At 42.0% G+C, this 20158-nt stretch overlaps 1 protein-coding gene across 2 annotated transcripts; it reads left to right on the top strand.

Annotated features, from left to right (window-relative positions):
* Nucleotides 1-5117: 5117 nt before the first annotated feature.
* CCDC42 (coiled-coil domain containing 42) lies at nucleotides 5118-19365 on the top strand. 2 transcript variants are annotated; one of them, XM_070735917.1, is made up of 7 exons: nucleotides 5118-5194; nucleotides 8036-8141; nucleotides 8647-8751; nucleotides 14641-14838; nucleotides 16070-16291; nucleotides 17562-17720; nucleotides 19237-19365. In XM_070735917.1, exons 1-7 carry the CDS (start codon nucleotides 5118-5120, stop codon nucleotides 19330-19332), a joined length of 963 nt encoding a protein of 320 aa, XP_070592018.1. In that variant the 3' UTR covers nucleotides 19333-19365. The 2 variants fall into 2 exon arrangements, with proteins under 2 accessions (XP_070592018.1, XP_070592019.1); XM_070735918.1 differs by lacking the exon at nucleotides 16070-16291 and having other exon boundaries at nucleotides 5122-5194.
* The last annotated feature ends 793 nt before the right edge of the window (nucleotides 19366-20158 follow it).

The following is a 20158-nucleotide window of genomic DNA, read 5'->3' as shown; positions in this document are numbered from 1 at the left end:
AGATAGATAGATAGATAGATAGATAGATAGATAGAAAGATAAGATAAGATAAGATAAGATAAGATAAGATAAGATAAGATAAAATAGGAGGGAGGGAGGGAGGGAGGGAGGGATAGATAGATAGATAGATAGATAGATAGATAGATGATAGATAGATAGATAGATAGATAGATAGATAGATAGATAGATAGAATGTAGAGGATAGATGATAGATAGATAGATAGATAGATAGATAGATAGATAGATAGATAGATAGATAGATAGAATGTAGAGGATAGATAGATATGGCCTATTTATCTGTTGACTCAATCAGCTTGTAGAAAAAGATTCATCAAGATCTTAGGAGTTAGTCTTCAGAAGAAAACATGTTTCCCTATAATACTTCAGCAGATCAACCTTGAAAGTCAAAATGAACTGGGACCATTGTAAAGTGGAATTGATTCAGGTTAAGCAGTAGCCATAAAACCCTCATCTGGCAAAGAGTCTTCAGTCAGTCAGTGCTCCCATGTGCCATATGCTCCTTCCTTAATAGCCTGGAAAAAGTATGAATAGAAAATCATCTTGATCCCTGAGAGGTGCTTTATGTTTGCCAGAGATAATGCCACTCTCATACTCACACAGGAAACTGGCCAGGCAGAGAAATTGAGGTGGGTGGGATGAAGGAGGGGAATAAGGTCAGTAAACTCTCTGTCAGAAAAATGTGACTCAGAATTGGCATTTTCCTCTGTTTTAATAAGTGATGCTGTATCAGAGCTCCAAAGTAATTTATTCATGGATAGCTGATACAGTTACCATGGAGAATGTAAGGGGGGGGGGGGAAACCAAGCTTTTAAAAATGCACCCTGAATATATTGAGGAAAGAGCCATTCAGCGAGGGAGCAGAGATAAAGCTAAAGGGAGAGGGGGGGAAAGAAAAACACAAATTAAGACTAACTGGCAATGGCTTTATCTCTATTTGTGGATGCTATTTTAAGAACTGAAAATTGAAATCCTTTCCGTCACTTACTGCAGGGAAATTCAGGATCACCAAAATGAGATCCAGAACTACAGTTATTCACAACAAAATCACATCAAAGGATAGATCGGCATTTACTTCAGACTTCCACGTATTTGGGTTGAGGATGACAACATCAACATGTTGTGGGACAATATTCCCAAGTGTTCAATATTGGCCAGTGCTAATTGAGATTCTCTTTTCTAGATTCCCCTCCAGACAGCTACTAAAAATTGTATTTAGTTTTTGGAAAGGTTATTACGCTGAGAAAAGGGCAGAAGAGAATCTGCCTAATATAATTTTTTTCCTATATGCCAGTGATGGTGAAGCTTTTTTTCCTTGGGTGCCAAAAGAGCGTGCACGAACGCTATTGTGCATGCGCAAGTGTCTACACCCATAATTCAATGCCTGGGGAGGGCAAAAACAGCTTCCCCCACTCACTGGAAGCCCCTGAAAGCTGGAAATGGCCTGTTTCTCAACTATTGGTGGGCCCAGTAGGCTCGTGTTTCGCCCTCCCCAGGCTCCAAAGGCTTTCCTGGTGCTGGGAGAGGGTAAAATCTCCCATCTCCCCAGAGGCTCTCTGGAAGCCAAAAACGCCCTCCCAGAGCCTCTGTGTGAGCCAAAAATCAGCTGGCCAGTACACACATGCACGTTGGAGCTCTGCTAGGGCAATAGCTCGCACGCCAGCAGATATGGCTTCACTGCTATATGGCATTGAATTTGAAGCAATAAAAAGGAAGGAAAAGAGGGGAACAAAACCAATTCTATTCAGACATGGAAAAGGGAGATTTTAAACAGATGCCTAAAAGATTTAATTTGTGCCATACATATTTCAGGACAGCATTCTAAAATGAAAACAGCATCACCAGGATGGTCTAAAATTCTCTGCATATTCACTCTGCATACACCAACCAACCACAGCTGATCATGCTAAAAGCACCTTGTCATGTTTCTTGGAAATCACAGCACTGTAATTAAAGGTCTTCTATTTCAATATTAAAACCCTGAATCTGTCTATGTAGCTGATGGTCATATGCTCTATCAACAGCGTAACACATGTATAGGCAATGGGAACCCTGCTCTGGCTACCATATATTCCACCATCTGCAAATCTACATTATTGTCCTCCAACCATTCTCAGTCCAGATATATCAGAGTCCGAATATATGTTCATTAAAGCAGAATGAAGGTCCATCTTGAGCCATCTTGCATGTATATGAGTGGTGGATTTGCCCTGCTTCTTCCAATTTTGTGACATCTCAAGTTCCAACTGTTGCAGAGTTATTGAATCAATAAGATTTTTTTTCAATAAAGACCTATATTATTTTTATTCAATAAAGACAGATATTATTATTATTTTATTTTTATTTTTTTGCAAAATGCATTGGGATTGAGGTTTTTTTTAAAGCACGTGTACCATCCTTCTATCTATCTATCTGGCAAGACATTCAGAAATAAAAGTTCAACTGACAAAGAACCACTTTTAGCAATTAACTCCTAGGCAACAGTTAGGAACATTAAACCTGAATTCAAAACTGTAGGTGAACTTCACACCTTCTCTTTTCAAACTGAAAGTCACACAATATATGGAGAACAGAAGAAGGCAACCACTGGAATGTGTTTTCTGAGGTGTTAATGGTGATTTTGAAGGTACTAAAAGAAACAAATGGGGGGGGGGACTAGTTTCAGTGGATGAACAGGGCCAATCTATTTATTCGATCACACTAACCAGCATGTTTCTTCACCACTTTTCTCCCCTGCAGTTTCAGATTCCATTATCTGCTCAGAGGGAGGTCCAATATGGTTCTTTTCATTTTTAAATATTTTTGCCCCTTTTATTTATTCTTGTCTTTTCCCTCAAATTTGGCTGACTAGTCGACATTGTTCAGAATATGATAACAGCAATCAATGGAAAGGGGCGGCATACAAATCTAATAAATAAATAAATAAACAAACAAACAAACAAACAAATAAATAAATAAAATATTCACAGATTTGTTAGATTTATATCCTGCTGTTTAATCAACAGCTTAAGACAAATAAATAAATAAGTAGAAAACTATTTATATGCGTACAGTGGTACCTCAACTTAAGAATGCCTCTACTTAAAAACTTTTCTATTTTTTAAAAAAAATATTTTTATTAATTTTTTAAAATATAAGACAGGACAAGACATACAACATTTAACAGAAAAAGAACTTTTCTAGATAAGAACCAGGTGTTCAAGATTATTTTGCCTCTTCGTAAGAACCATTTTCTACTTAAGAACTTGAGCCGGAAAAATTTCCCAGGAAATTTGAGAGCGGCACAAAGGCCTGGCCAGTTTGCTACCTTTCCCCCTTTAATCTCAGGCTTTTCTGGGCTGCCAGAAGAGCCTTTCGGTGGTGCTCCCCCTCTCGCCCGCCTGAGTTTCTCTCTCTGGCAGAGAATGGAAGGCAGCCTTGCGCCAGGTGTATGGGAGGCGCATGCTTCTCCTCGCAGCCTCAGAGTCCCTCTTTTTTTTTAAAGCCTCAAAGTTTTGGATTTTTTTTATTCACCTCACCTCACCTTCTTCCTTCAGCGACTCCCACCCAAATTCTGAGCTTTTATTTCTTTCCTAATGGGTTTGGACGCATTATTTGCTTTTACATTGATTCCTATGGGAAAAATTGCTTCTACTTAAAAATTTTTCTACTTAAGAACCTGGTTATGGAACAAATTAAGTTGAGGTACCTCAACTTAATTTGTTCCATAACCAGGTTCTTAAGTACTTCTTCTTTACCTGCTTCTTTACCTGCTAGGTTTATGGATATTTCTATATGTTTATAAATGTAAATATTTATTATTTATCTGTCTTTCTCACTATAATTATTTTACTCTTTTGACTTGAACGCATTGCACATTGATTTGTAAACAAAGAGTACAATGAAATGGGCTATGATCTGTAAAGGACAATTGAGATGTATATCAATTTTTTTATTCTGTAAAAACCAATAAATAAACTTAAGCCAGCTTAAGACAGAAGGTGTCATTTTTTCCTCTTATTTTTTTTCCACAGCAATCTGGTGAGGTAGGTGGCCCTAAAGGAGAGTGAATGCCCAAACTCCTTTCCATGGCTGAACTTGAACTTCTGTCTTCTAAGTCAGTGTTTCCCAACCTTGGCAACTTGAAGATATTTGGACTTCAACTCCCAGAATTCCCCAGCCAGCGAATGCTGGCTGGGGAATTCTGGGAATTGAAGTCCAAATATCTTCAAGTTGAAAAGGTTGGTAAACACTGTTCTATGTGACAGTCCAATAATACCTCCATTGGACCTATTAACTTCTTGATCCTGGAAGAAAGACAGAATAAAAAATCTAACAAATGAAATAACTAAGATGTATTGTAAATATGTGAAATAGATTGTTTAGGTCTAATACAGGGGCAAAGACAGAGGTGAAATGTTCCTGGTTCTGACTGGTTCTCCCGAACCGGTGGTAGAAATTATGACTAATTCCCTGAACCAGCAAATCTCACTTCTGGCTGGTCCCGTCCCTGCCTATCAAGCCCCTTCCTAGTCCCCATACAGTCAGTGTTTGCTCCCAGGTAAGTGCAGGGAGGCTTCCCTGAGGCCTGCTAGGCCAAAAACAGGAGGTGGCCCAAACCACCAAATTTTTGAAACTTTTCTTCTGATTGTGGATTCTAGCATGACTTTTCATATACACATACACGTGCACATATAAGCACATAAACAATTATGATTCATTGATGTCTGACATTAATTTAGCACAAATGGCAGCTGTTTTCCTCTGTGTTTTTGCAGTTTTAAAGCAGCAAACCACTAAATGACAACATTTTATGCTATCTCTGGTTGTCCCAGTAACAACCAAATGGGAAGAACGGGGCTGTTGAATTTGGGAGTTCTTGTTAAGTTCTACCACCTACAGAGCGAATCATGACTTCCCAAAGGACTTTCATCTTTCCCAATGCAGTAAACCCCTGCTGTTGCTAAGCAACCGTTTGCATCCTCGGTATCTTCCTCTGAAAGTTCCATGGCTCCAACTGCATCAGATTCTGGCAGCTTTTCAAATCTGTTTGCTTGACTCCCAAGCTCAGATAAAGAGGTGGAAGGGGTCAGGACATTCCTGGCAAGTGGACGGCCATCATGACAACCATGGATGAAGAGGACCTAAGCGAATATTTCCGCATGCAATATGGACAGAAATTGTTGAAACTGTTGATGTAAGTTAATTGTTTCTCCTTCCGTTGTTTCTGTTCAACTCTAAACATTATCTGTTCCACCAAAATGTTTCTCTGTTTTCCCCTTTCTGAACACTGTTCTTACTCTCTCATTTCTGGAATCTTTTCTCTTCTGAATCCTTCCTCGCAAAACCAAGCAAACACCCGTTTAATAGACATCTATAAGATCAGTTCAAGGTTTCATCCAGCTTAAAATCCAGTATTACACAATAGGAAATCAGATTGCTTTTGTGAAACCAGATGGAGGGATAATTTATTTATTCCTCAATGCTGTAGCCTTAATTTGATTCCTTCCACCATGTTATTATTACTATGTCTTTAAAAAACCTGTGTAAGATGCATTTTATAAAAGACGTTGTAGAACAATTTTTAAAGGATTTAATATGTAATAATCAATTGGATCATCTATAAGCAAAACTAAGAAAGTTACAGATATGGCATCTTTGTGACTGGAGATACAACACTGTTAGTCCTCGACTTACGGCAACTATTGAATCCAAAATTTATGTTGCTAAGTAAGGCAGCTGTTAAGTAAGCTTTGCCCCATTTTACAACCTTTCTTACCATAGTTGTTAAGTGAATTATTGCTGTAGTTAAGTTAGTCATACACACAGCTGGGTTTCAGCAGATTCTGACCAGTTATGGAGAACCAGTAGCATAAATTTTAAGGAGTTCTGGAGAACCAGTAACATAAATTTTGAGTAGTTCAGACAACCATTAAATACCACCTCTGATTAGCCCTGCCCCCATCTATTCTATGCCTGCTGACTCCTAGCTGATCAGAAAAGAATGGAGACTTGGCAGTAACCTTCCTCTGGAGTGGGGAAGGAATGGAGTTTTTACAGTATCCTTCCCTTGCCATGCCCACCAAGCCACACTCACAGAACTGGTAGTAAAAAAAATTGAATCTCACCTGGTCACATGGTTGTTTAGTGCAGTGTTTCCCAACCTTGGCAACTTGAAGATATTTGGACTTCAACTCCCAGAATTCCCCAGCCAAGTTACCAAGGTTGGGAAACACTGGTTTAGTGAATCTGGCTTCCCCGTTGACTTTGCTTGTCAAAAAGTCACAAAAGGAGGTCATGTGACCTGCAAATGTCAAAAATATGAGACAGTTGCCAAGTATTTAAATTTTGTTTATGTGACCATGGGGATGATGCAACCACCATAAGTGTGAAAAACCATCGTAAGTCACTGTTGATTGGAACATGTAAGCTCTAATGAATAACCGTGAAAGTAAATAAATAAATATACTACCTACAGTACATTGAGGGGTGGGTTCTACTTACCTTCCCTACCAGTTTACACCACTTCAGCATGTCGTGCAAATGACTGTTTGCTCATTCGCAGAAGCATCTGCACATGTGCAGAGGGTTCTGTTAGGTATGTAAATAAGGTATATGTAAATAGTGAATATGTAAATATGTTCTGTAAATACAAGGGTTATGCATACCAGTTGCGGATTGGCTAAGCCGTGTCTGGGAAATTTAAGAGGCTGTCAAGCTGCGCCTCTACAGGAAAAAAGTTTAAAAGGGACGGCACAGCCACATGCCCCATGCTTTTTGCCTAGCTACATTTATTTATTTATCTATCTATCTATCTATCTATCTATCTATCTATCTATCTATCTATTTATTCATTCATTTATTTATTTATTTTGTCCAATACACAATAATACACAATGAAGGTTATAGAGGATATAGTAGAGAAGAAATACAAGATATAGGAGAGACTATGTTCGCTTTGTTACAAGTTTGTTACCATTACAGCCAATACCTAATAAAACAAATCAGGCTATAACATGACTAGTGCTTTATTCCTATCTAACAGGTTCTTTGCAAGCTGCTTTCAAGGAGCAAAACCCAGAGAACCAGTTCAGGGGCATGACTAGCTGCCCATCACTGCCAGCTCAGTAAGTGGGGGTAAATTTCCCCCACTGGTATGGGACAACTCGTCTGAAATGGCAGCATCCCATCACTGGTAGTACATTACATATGTTCATACATTCTAAAAAACACACATCAAGATTTCCCTGGATAAAACACTGGATGAACCTTCTATAAGCAGCCTTTTCCAACATGGTGTTTGGAATTCTAGTTTTAATATAGCTTGTTACTGCCAAATCGATAGATATTTAGTTTTAACTTTTAAGGAAGATTCTACACTTTTAGGGAAGGAATTTTTTTAAAAAAACTTCCTAAACCTTTTTTATGCAGTCAGAATCATGCTCTCAGGGACTTTTTCACACCCTTTCAAGTCTACTTCTGGAGTTTGTCCGGTTACAGCAAAATAAATCTTATTTGTAAAGAACCATCTTTTCAAAAACATTCTCTCTTTGAAATTAAAATCCAACCTTTTTTTCACCCACAGATGTATTGGATCATGCTGTTGACTAATCAGCAACAGTTATATCACTAAGCACTATATTTTAGATATTAGTACTAATCCCCATCAAAGTGTAATTTAAAGGCCATCTTTACTGCTATGGAGTCAGCTATCTATTGACTTTCCTTTCCTCATAGGTTCCTTTGCCTTCTACATCCTTTATTGCTTTAATCTTCGTTTAGTCCATGCTTATCTTTAATTCTTCAGATCTTTCTCCAAAAGTCTGTTGATTAAGTGAGCATGTTATTTCCACTTAAATCACCGCCTGGAGCTGTAGACACTGTTCTGAATGAAAGTTAATTTAGGGACAAATACAGTAAGTTGTTCTGTGTTCTGAACTCTGCCCTTGCCATGTGAAGATGCTTGAACAACTTTCATAGGTCTTATGGCATGATATGACTTTGCTATTCATTAGAAATATTTGTTATCTTTGATTAGGAAATTCCCAGTGTCGGAGGAGCAGTCGCCATCTCCTTCCATTCGACTCCTGGAGAAGAAGAAAGAGGCCAAATTGGTGCATCAGGCCATGGAAGCTCAAAAGGAGGTAGGTCTCTCCCTCTCTGACTCCCTCTTAATTTTTCATTTTTTTTAAATTATAAAGATAATTTTCTAGATTAGAAAAGAGAGAAAGAGAAGAAAAAGAAAGAAAGAGATGAAGGAAGGAAGAAGAAAGAAAGAAAGAAAGAAAGAAACAAACAAACAAACAGAGTGGGGGGAAGAGGGAGGGATGGAGGGAAGGTAGGTAGGTAGGAAGGAAGGATTGGAGAATAACACATCTATCATACAGTATTTCTTTACCCCTTGAAAACACTGAATACTTTCATGCCAGACCCCACCCCCTCTTTATCAGGGAGTTGGACTAGAAGACCTCCAAGATCCTTTCCAACTCTGTTATTCTGTTATATGATTTTCATTCGCCCATTGCCAACATAATAAAGTTTGATTCCATCTAAGATCCAGTTTGTATCCTGGTGGAAGTTAATTGTGTTCATACTACCCACAGAAGAAAAGATCTGACATAATTAAATCACTTATTGTATACTCTTTAGGCATTTAAAACAAGAATGGAATCCCTAAACAACAGGTGGGAAGAGCTTGGTACAAAAGAAGTCCAGCTGAAAGCATATATTAAGAAATTTGAGCAGTTCATACAGGTACAGATTCCTTTTGATTTCTAACACCTCATTTTAAGAGAAATGGCTCCATCCTACAGGGAGTCCTCAACTTATGACCATGTGTTTAACAACAGTCCAGAGTTATAATCGCAATGAAGTGATTATAAGTGACATACCACCCTGCATTCATTTGATTGCAATTTGAATTTAGGATGGTTGCAGTATCTTGTGATTGAGATTTGTGAACCTCTCAGCCAGTTTCCTACAAGCAATGTCAACAGAAGCAGCCAGATTTGCTTAGCAACCATGTAATTTATTTAATGAGGTGTGATTTGCTTAATGACTGCGGTATTTGTTTAACAACTATGCTAAAGATGGTTGTAAAATCGGATCTGGTCATCTGATAATTTGCTTAATCAACTGCATTGCCTAATGGTTGAAATTCTGGCCCAATTGTGGCTATAAGTTGAGTTCTATCTGTATGTTCTAGTTAAGAACTAGCAATTCTCTTTGTGGTTCCCTTGAAACTATACACATTATATACTAATTATGTCTTTTCCCATCAGGTATAATAATAAAAATTGCATAGTAGGGTCAAATTGGAAAAGAAAAAAAATAGGCAAGATATGTGTAATAAAATCCACAGTTGTTCAAAATCATTTCCTCTTTTAACAATGGCATAAATATGTTTCCACAATAGCAAAAGAAATGGCATCTAGTATTTTAGAATAGAATTCTTTACTGGCCAAGTGTGATGGACACACAAGGAATTTTTCTTTGGTGTATATGCTGTCAGTGTACAATAAAGAGAATAAAATATATTCATCAAGAATTGATGAAAAATTCATCTATTTTTACAGAAAAGGATGCCACAGCGGTGCTGCAAGCAAAAAGAGGTGGGAAATCCCACGAAGGGATTACAGGGGTGGGGCTTTGACGTCACAGAGACTCCTTCCTCCCCATTTTGTCCGGCCAGGAAGTAGTCTCCATGACGTCAAAGCCCCGCCCCCGGAATCCCTTCATGGTATTTCCCACCCCCTTTTGCTTGCAGCACCACAAGCAAAAGGAGGTGGGAAATCCCACGATGGGATTCCCCACTGTCCTCCCGGGCAGCGGCGTTTCATGTTGTTTGGCCAAACCCGACCCAAACCTTACCCAAACTTTAAAAAAAGTTCGGGTTCGGGTTTGGCATGCCGAACACTGCAAAGTTTGGCACCAACCCGAACTTTGCAGGTTCGGTTCACCCAACACTAGTTGTAGTAAATGGGAAGGACATATAATAGTAAGGAAAAGAATAATAATAATATAGTCTTAGCAAATTATTTTACAGTGTTTTGGGAATTAGTTGTTAAGCAGAGTGATGGCATTCGGGGCAAAACTGACCTTGTATCTAGTTGTTCTGGTGTGCAGTGGCATCCATTCAGTCCATCCATTTACTTATCACCTTTATGAAGCCCTCATCCCATTCTGGGCAGCTAGAAAGAACATACACAAATAAATTAACAGTTCATATCAAAAATAGGAGAAAAAAATATCCAAACCAGCATATAAAACTTTATAAGAGTTCGTCCTCCAGCCTTGCCCAAAGGGTGTTAAAAACCTTTTAAACATGGCCAGGTGAGGAGTCATATTGATCCCTGGTGAGATGCTGTTCCAAAAAATTTTCAATCTGTTGCCGATGGACCATGAACATGGTCCAACTTAGCAGAAAAACCTAGAGTCATTGAACAATGCCACATCTCTTTCTTACGATGATGGCAAGTTTTCTGAATCTGGGTTATAGCCTAGGCAGCACAGCTCTTCATTCTTTAGTCATAAATAAAAAGCAATAACAATGAGCAAGATAAGTAGAACCACAATAATATCATATGAGAAAAATAAAAAAAATGAAGAGAAACTCAGAATACACTGAAATCTTTGGGGTTTTTGTAATTTTTAGAAATATCAACAAAGAAGGGCCCATCTTAATTTAGAAAGGAATTAATATAAGTCTCATAGTGGGCCACACAAGTGCCAGCCAAAGCCGTTCTGGAGGAAAAAGAGATCGCTGCCTAAAAGCGATCCTTTGTTCCGGCCCCGTGAGCTCAACCCGGGACCCTGGTGACGAGTGTAATCCGGGCCCTGGGCTCAAGCTGCTGCTACTCAATGCCAGATCGGTCGTGAATAAAGCTCTCCTCATCCGGGATTTGATCCTGGATGAGGAGGCCGATCTGGCATGTGTTACTGAAACCTGGCTGGGCCCAGAGGGAGGGGTGCCTCTCTCGGAAATATGTCCAGCCGGGTTTCAGATATGGCACCAGCTTTGACCCCAGGGAAGGGGGGGAGGAGTGGCTATTGTAGCCAGGGAGAGCCTCCATCTGCGTAGACTCGTTGTTCCTGAGATCGCGGGTTGTGAGTCACTCCTTGTGAAGTTGGACGTAGGGGTTCAGGTGGGCTTGTTACTCACGTACCTGCCTCCCAGCTGCGTGTCAACAGCCCTGCCTGTGCTGCTCGGAGAGGTGGCCGGGTTGGCGGTGGAGTTCCCCGGACTCATTGTCCTGGGGGACTTCAATCTGCTGTCGCTCGGCGGTTCCTCAGGATTAGCACAGGAGTTCATGGCCACCATGACAGCCATGGACCTGATTCAAGTAGTTCAGGGTCCGACTCACGAGGGTGGACACACACCCGACATGGTATTTCTCTCGGAGCAATTGAATAGTGGTCTGAGACTAAGGGGCTTAGAAGCATTGCCTTTGTCATGGTCAGACCATTTTCTACTGTGGCTAAACTTCCTGGCTCCAATCCTCCCCCGCAGGGAGGCAGAACCGATTAGGAGGTTCCGCCCCAGACGCCTGATGGACCCTGAGGGCTTTCAGAAGGCGCTTGGGGTTTTACCAGATTCACTCGTCCACAGCTCGGCAGAGTCTCTGGCTGAGGCCTGGAACAAGGCTGCAGCGGAGGCTCTTGACCGAATTGTGCCACTGCGACCTCTCTGTGGCACTAGACCCCGTAGAGCCCCATGGTTCAACGAGGAGCTCCGGGAGTTGAAACGCCAGAAGAGACGTCTAGAGAAGCGATGGAGGAAGAGTAAGTCCGAATCCGATCGAACACTTGTAAGAGCTTTTATTAAGACTTACAAAGTGGTGCTCAAGGCGGCAAGATGCGCGTACCATGCCACCTTCATTGCATCAGCGGAATCCCGCCCGGCTGCTCTGTTTAGGGTGACCCGCTCCCTTCTAAATCAGGGGGGAGTCAGGGAACCCTTGCAGGGCAGTGCCTAGGAATTTAACTCATTTTTCGCTGATAAAGTCGCTCGGATCCGAGCGGAACTCGACTCCAATTGCATAGCAGTATCAGCTGACAATGAGTCAGTCGAGGCGACTGGGGCTAAACGTCTTTGTCCATCTGTCTGGGAGGAGTTTGACTTGGTGACACCTGATGAAGTGGACAAGGCCATTGGAGCTGTGAGTTCTGCCACCTGTTTACTGGATCCGTGTCCCTCTTGGTTGGTTTCGGCCAGTCGAGAGGTGACACGGAGCTGGGTCCAGGAGATTGTCACCGCCTCCTTGGGGAGGGGGTCCTTCCCGGCTCCTTATAAGGAGGCACTTGTGCGCCCCCTCCTCAAGAAGCCTTCCCTGGACCCAACCGTGCTTAATAACTACCGTCCAGTCTCCAACCTTCCCTTTATGGGGAAGGTTGTTGGGAAGGTGGTGGCACTTCAACTCCAGCAGTCCTTGGAAGAAGCCGATTATCTAGGGCCTCAACAGTCGGGTTTCAGGCCCGGTTACAGCACGGAAACTGCTTTGGTCGCGTTGATGGATGATCTCTGGCGGGCCCGGGACAGGGGCTTGTCCTCTGTCCTGGTGCTTCTTGACCTCTCAGCAGCTTTCAATACCATCAACCATGGTATCCTTCTGCGCGGACTGGGGGGGCTGGGAGTGGGAGGCACTGTTCTCCAGTGGTTCTCCTCCTACCTCTCCGGTCGGTCGCAGTTGGTGTCAGTGGGGGGTCAGAGGTCGACCTCTAGGTTTCTCCCTTGTGGGGTGCCTCAGGGGTCGATCATCTCCCCCCTGCTATTTAATATCTACATGAAACCGCTGGGTGAGATCATCCAAGGGCATGGGGTGAGGTATCATCAATATGGGGATGATACCCAGTTGTACATCTCCACCCCATGTCCAGTCAATGAAGCAGTGGAAGTGATGTGCCAGTGCCTGGAGGCTGTTGAGGACTGGATGGGTGTCAACAAACTCAAACTCAACCCAGACAAGACGGAGTGGCTGTGGGTATTGCCTCCCAAGGACAATTCCATCTGTCCGTCCATTACCCTGGGGGGGAACTATTGACCCCCTCAGAGAGGGTGCGCAACTTGGGCGTCCTCCTCGATCCACAGCTGACATTGGAACATCATCTTTCGGCTGTGGCGAGGAGGACGTTTGCCCAGGTTCTCCTGGTGCACCAGTTGCGGCCCTATTTGGACAGGGAGTCATTGCTCACAGTCACTCATGCCCTTATCACCTCGAGGTTCGATTACTGCAACGCTCTCTACATGGGGCTACCTTTGAAAAGATTGTGCAGAATGTGGCCGCGAGAGCCATCGTGGGACTTCCCACATTCGCCCACGTATCTACAACACTCCGTGTCCTGCACTGGCTGCCGATCAGTTTCCGGTCACAATTCAAAGTGTTGGTCATGACCTTTAAAGCCCTACATGGCATTGGACCAGACTACCTCTGGAACCGCCTGCTACCGCACGAATACCAGTGGCCGATAAGGTCCCACAGAGTTGGCCTTCTCCGTGTCCCGTCGACTAAACAATGTTGTCTGGCGGGCCCCAGGGGAAGAGCCTTCTCTGTGGCAGCCCCAGCCCTCTGGAATCAACTCCCCCCAGAGATTAGAACTGCTCCCACCCTCCTTATCTTCCGTAAACTACTTAAGACCCACCTATACCGCCAGGCATGGGGGATTTGAGACACCTTTCCCCCAGGCTTATTATAATTTATGTTTGGTATGTATGTGTTGTTTGGTTTTTAATTATGATAGGGTTTTTAGGGGGGTTTTAATATTAGATTTGTGCCAGTATAATATTGTTTTTATCGATGTTGTGAGCCGCCCCGAGTCTTCGGAAAGGGGCGGCATACAAATCTAATAAATTATTATTATTATTATTATTATTATTATTATTATTATTATTATTAATTATAGATTTATAATTTATATAGCTATCCATCTCACTCTGGATGGCGTACACCATTTAAAACTAAATAAATCAGCATAATTTATTCATTAAAAACCATTTAAAAATGGTAAGAGCAAAAAAACAGGAAGAATGCACACTAAACTTATACTAGCCATTTAATGGGTTCCAGGCTTCCACGGGATCCCCAAGCTAATGAACTGGTGTGGTGCCATATCTCAATCAGAAAAAAATTGCTTTGTATACAAAATACTACAGGTTCAATTTCGTCCAATAGCAGTAACTTAGATTTATAAACTGCTTCACAATGTTTTATGGCCTAATCTAAGTGGTTTACAGAGTCAGCATAGTGTCTCCAGCAATCTGGGTCCTGATTTTACCAACCTCAGAAAGATAGAAGACTGAGTCAACCTTGAGTCACTGAGAATCAAACTGCTGGCGGTTAGCAGAAGTACTGCATTATAACCACTGCACCACCATGGGTCTCCAATAAAAGGATAAAAGTTTTAAAAATGTTAGGGCTTTTTTCCCCCTTGAGATTCTGAAGATTCATTATTAGGCCATTATCCTGACCTGATTTAAGGCAATTTCTTCCAAAATACTGTCATTCTCATATATTCCATGGAGACCACAACATTTCCAATTACCTTTTCCCTGCCTCCCCTCCCTTTTTTTCTTTTTTGATTGTTGCCTTTATTACTTGTCTGGTTTCATCGGGGTATGGGAGATGTATTCAATATGGGGATTATTAGGAGAATGACCAGAAACGGATCAGAGCTCTGAAGAAAGCCAACAAGGAACGAGAACTGAAGAAACAGCGGGTAAAGGAGCTTGCCAAGGTCAAGATCGAGATCGCAGCTCTGAAACAGCAGCACCAAAAGCTCTACAACAAGCTACAGCAATACTCAATCTTCAACAAGTATTTGGAGAAGGTGGTGCAAGTCTCTGAGGTATGTATGAGAAAAGAATTGCTAAGGAAAGTCTTAGGGGCAGTTTCTCTGACCTGAGATTCTCCCAATGTACTTAACCCAGGGGTGGGTTCTGCTTTGTCCCACTACTGGTTCGTTCAGGGATGCACCATGCATGCATGTTGCATAGAACTTAAAAAAAACTGCTGCGAATGCGCAGAAGCAAGAAACAAGATGGCAGGACCTATGGCTGTGTCGAGAGAACCAGCTTGTGGGCAGTCAGGCCTGGGTCGCTGCCGGTTCCAGCGACCCAGGCCGCCAAGTTCTATAGCTGGTTCTATAGCTGGTCCAAATTACTACTGGTCCAAACTGGAAGGAACCCACTTCTGACTTAAACACACACACACACACACACACACACACAATTACAACCCTGTATGGCAAATATTCAATCTCCAACAGATGTAAAAATGATTAGATTGGGAATAATTGTCTTAGCTCAGTGACAGATCCGTTCTTCTTTAACGTTTGGGTCAACCAAGTGTAGGTCAATACAAAACTTTTAGTAACATTTGAGACTCTCCACAGTATATCACTAGAAACTCATAGTTCACTTAACACATAGTTCATTTAGCACTCATTTAATATATCATTAGGCAATGATATATCATTGAACAGCAAAGGTCAACAGGTCATGGAAAATTATTCTACCTCAGGACATATAAAGTTACATGAGTACTGAGAGTACAGTAGTACCTCTAGATACGAGCTGTTCCACATGCGAGTATTCCAAGTTACGAGCCGCAACATGAGCGAAATTTCTGTTCGACACCTGAGCTCAAATTTGGGATACGAGCTGAGCTTCCACTAGGTGGTGCAAGAATCTCCTTGCTTCCAGTTATCTCGGCGCAAAAAACAAAGTCTAAAGGCATTCGTTCGAGATGCAAGTTAATCGACTTACGAGCTCGGGTATGGAACGAATTAAACTCGTATGTTAAGGTACCACTGTAATTTGTTTTATCCTGAAGATTTTTCCTGTGTGTACTGCATTTGTACAATGTGCAGCTTAATTCAGCCACAACCAGTGTGAAGGAGTGATAGGCAGGCTCGTCTCTGTGTGGGCATTTTCTCTGAAATTAATCAACTTTACATTCCCTACTTGTCATCAAAGTGTCTAAGTTATTATTGTTATTTAGTTATTACCCTTCCTTGATTGTCGGTCTAAAAAGGATTGCCACCTCAGGATAGTTGTAACCGTAGGCATTATCTGCAGTTTGAAGAAATCCGGGAAGTCATTGGACGCTATAAAACTCTAGTTGGGATGCACCGGGATCTCCTGCAGTCAGCCCAGGAGGGGCTGGAGTTGATCGAACAAGCCAAAGTGCGACTGGCCCGCTACAAAGAGGAAAAAGATGATGAGATTCTTCAACACAACAATGAGCTGGCCCGCCTGCAGCTGCGCTTTGACCATGCCCGTAGTGACGTCATTGCCTGGGTAAGGAGGTGGGGTAAGGAGACAGATAGCTTCTTTTGGTGATCATTTAGTGATCAGCTTCATTTAGTGATCATTCAACACCAAAATTAGACTTTTGACCCTTTTTCACACTTACAACCATGGCAGCATTCCCATGGTCACACGATCAAAATTCAGACGCTTGGCAATTGGCTCATATTTATGACCTTTGCAGTGTCCTGGGATCATGTGATCACTTTTTATGACCTTCTGAACCACAGCCAAGTCAATGGGGAAGCCAAGGTCACTTCACAACTGTGCTATTAACTTAAGAATTGCAAGGATTCACTTAACAGCTGTGGCAAGAAAGGTCATAAAAAGGGAAGACATGTACTTAACAAATGTATCACTTAGCCAACATAAATTTGGGGCTTAATTCTGGTCATAGGTTAAGGACTACCTGTCTTTCTTTCTCAGGGAAACCAGTGAGTAAACCATAGTCTCAGAAGTGAAGAACAATTTATTGCGCTCAACACTGGTTTATTAGGAGGGATAGAAGGCAGAGTTCCAAGCTTAGAGAGCAGGACAAACACAATTTGCTTTGGCTGCTCCACTAGAGCCACCAAGGACCATGTGTGTGGATGCTTTCATTTGAAGAATAGGTTTCGAGAGTCTGTCTAGGCTGGTTGTTTTGCTTGCTGTGCCATCTCCCTGATAGTTGTCTGAGGACCATTTTATAATACAGTGGTTCCTCTATCTACAAATGCCTCTACCTACAAACATTTCTAGATAAGAACCGGGTGTTCAAGATTTTTTTGCCCCTTCTCAAGAACCATTTCCCACTTACAAACCCAAGCCTCTAAAACTATAACTGGAAGAGGCAGGGAGAAGCCTCTGTGGGGTCTCTCCAGGAATCTCCTGGGAGGAAACAAGGCCAGAAAAGGCAGGGAGAAGCCTCTATGGCTCCTCTCTGGGAATCTCCTGTGAGGAAACAGGGCCTGAAAAAGCTGGGAGAAGCCTCTGTGGGGCCTTTCTAGGAATCTCCTGGGAGGAAACAGGGCCAGAGAAAGCTGGGAGAAGCCTCTGTGGGGCCTCTCTAGGAATCTCCTGGGAGGAAACAGGGCCTGTGGTTTCCCCAATCTCACACATTATTCCTATGGGGAAAATTGCTTCTTCTTACAAACTTTTCTACTTAGGAACCTGGTCACAGAACAAATTAAGTTCATAAGTAGAGGTACCATTGTATAGGCAGGAATTAGTGGAGTAGTTCATCAAAATCCTGTCAATGTGTTACTTGCTGTCTCCTCCATAGGAATCCCGCTGGGCTCATATCCAGAACACTGCTGCAAAGAAAACCCTGATGCTGGGCACCATCAAGATGGCTACACTGAATCTTTACCAGAGTGTAAACAAGCAGATGAAGGAAACTTTAATGGTGCCTCTGGAGGATACTCACAGGCAGCTGGATATGGTATGCAGGAATGACCTTTTTCTTCTTCTTCTACCACACTATTCAAATGAGGGGCAGGAAGCATGTTTCACCTGAGGTTCAAAAAAACCCTCTCTTTGGGCCTGGAATCCCTTTGGACTTAGGAGTTGACTTAGCACATATCTTGGTCTGTACAGGACTTAGTCGGTTTTTGTTCTGATTTGGGTATCCCAACTACCTCCGAAACAGAGGAGGATTTCAGCAGGTTCTGATCAGTTCTAGAGAACTGGTAGTGGAAATTTTGAGTTCAGAAAACTGGTAAATACCACCTCTGAGAGCACACTGAGAGCATATGCACCAAGACAAATTCCTTGTGTGTCCAGTCACACTTGGCCAATAAAGAATTATATTCTCTGACTTGTTCTGCCCACATCTATTCTCTGCCCCCTGATTTCTAGCTGATCAGGAGGAAATGGGGATTTTGCAGTAAACTTCCCCTAAAATGGGAGAGGGGATGGAGATCTGACAGTAACCTTCTCCTGCCACACCTACTAAGCCATGCCCACCAAGTCACGCTCATAGAATTGGTAGCAAAAAAAATTGAATTCCACCACTGCTCCCAAATTTTTTTATTTTTTTATTTATTTATTAGATTTGTATGCCGCCCCTCTCCGAAGACTCGGGGTGGCTAACAACAGTGAAAAGACAATGAAAACAAATCTAATATTAAAAATAATCCCAATTTAAAGAACCACTCATACATACAAGCATACCATGTATAAATTCTATAAGCCTAGGGGGAAGTGAAATTTCAATTCCCCCACGCCTGACAACAGAGGTGGGTTTTAAGGAGTTTGCGAAAGGCAAGGAGGGTGGGGGCAACTCTGATATCTGGGGGGAGCTGGTTCCAGAGGGTCGGGGCCGCCACAGAGAAGGCTCTTCTCCTGGGTCCCACCAAATGACATTGCTTAGTCGATGGGACCCAGAGAAGGCCAACTCTGTGGGACCTAACCAGTTGCTGGGATTCGTGCAGCAGAAGGCAGTCCCAGAAAGTACTCAGAAAGTAGAATTGTACATAAGGTGGCAGAAAGGCACTCTGACAAAGCATCAGATCTTGATAGCATATCTGCAAAAGCTTCAGGGCCTGACTATTGAAGCCCCAATGCTTAAGTAATTCAAGCAGAGTCTCAGCAGTCAAAGAGAAATGGCCACATAATTCCTGTGGTCAGTTGGAAAGCATTGGTAATTGAAAAATAAATTTATGACAAATTCTTGCATTTAGGAACTTCTGTAAAACAAGCAAGGTTGTAAGCACAATCACTATCACTGTTACACTTAGTGTCTACTTTGTTTAACAACCAAAAATTGCCAAACCGAATTGTGATCATTAAATGATGATTATTTTCATTGGGAGAGAGATGCTTCCTGCTTCTCTTCCCTTGGTGATATCCGCCATACCAGCAGCCTTAAGTTCTAAAGCAGCAGTAAATTATAACTTGTGCTTTTAGAGAATCAACCCTTATTGTACAAATTTGACCTTCTTCTTCCTTGTTCTCAGATCCAGCAGTTTATCCAAGATCTCTCAGACATCTGGGCAGAAGTGAAGAAGAAAGATCAAAATCGATCACTAATTGGGTTTCCCAAGGAAATATAGAGGAAAGCTGTCCAAAGCTTTGCACAATTTATTTCCCAGCTCATTCTGTTTGCTAAAGTTTGGGCGGGATTACGTTTTATTTATTGTAGTTTAATTAGTGGGATGGGGGAGGCGGGGGGGGGTCTGAATTGCTGAGTAGAAAAGGCCAGGGCATTATTTTGCTGTGTATAAAAAATTTGCATGCAGGAATATTGGTGTCTGTGAATGTGTACAGATAAAACTGGCTGGAATGGATCTGATGCATGCAAAAACTTAGAAAATTGGTAACAAAAGAACAAATCTTTCTGGTTGAAAAATATTTTCCGGTCTGGGAACCGTAAGTCAGCTGGACAAATGGGGCTTGGAGGAAAGTGGAAGTGAAAGGAATGTCCCCTTTTTAAATGGAAGGAGAATACAACTAGATATTGGCATGGTCCCTCCACCTTTGGGCCAATAGCACCGCAGAGAATGGCTGGCCTCTGGAGCACTTCTCAGTGTGGGAGGTCTGCTGAAATCCCAAAGAAACCGTCTCATGGCAGCTGCAATGGGCTAGCAATTGTTGCAGAGCAAAGCACCCAAGCAATTTTTCATCGCCCAAGTCACAATTCTCTTCCCCTCCTTTTTAAAAATAATTTTTATTGAACATTTTAAAAACAGCATTTAGATACAAATATACATATATACGGATCTAACATTCAAAAAACACCACATGACATAAACTTTACATAGCGTAACATAACCAAACATAAACAATAAGCAGTGTAGCAGTGTTTATATATACAGTATATATCACTTATTCATTAGCTTACCTATATTCACGCATTTCATTAATATATTCACATAAATC

This window comes from Erythrolamprus reginae, chromosome 2 (assembly GCF_031021105.1).
Source record: "Erythrolamprus reginae isolate rEryReg1 chromosome 2, rEryReg1.hap1, whole genome shotgun sequence".
In the NCBI taxonomy this organism is placed as follows: domain Eukaryota; kingdom Metazoa; phylum Chordata; class Lepidosauria; order Squamata; family Dipsadidae; genus Erythrolamprus; species Erythrolamprus reginae.
This window is presented reverse-complemented; position numbering and strand designations above follow the sequence as displayed.

Bases quoted from the DNA above. Each gene is read 5' to 3' on its own strand.
- CCDC42 (XM_070735917.1), top strand. From the start codon at position 5,118: ATGACAACCATGGATGAAGAGGACCTAAGCGAATATTTCCGCATGCAA. The intron at 8,142-8,646 runs GTAGGTCTCTCC...TATACTCTTTAG, and splicing joins CCATGGAAGCTCAAAAGGAG to GCATTTAAAACAAGAATGGA. The intron at 14,839-16,069 runs GTATGTATGAGA...CATTATCTGCAG, and splicing joins AGGTGGTGCAAGTCTCTGAG to TTTGAAGAAATCCGGGAAGT.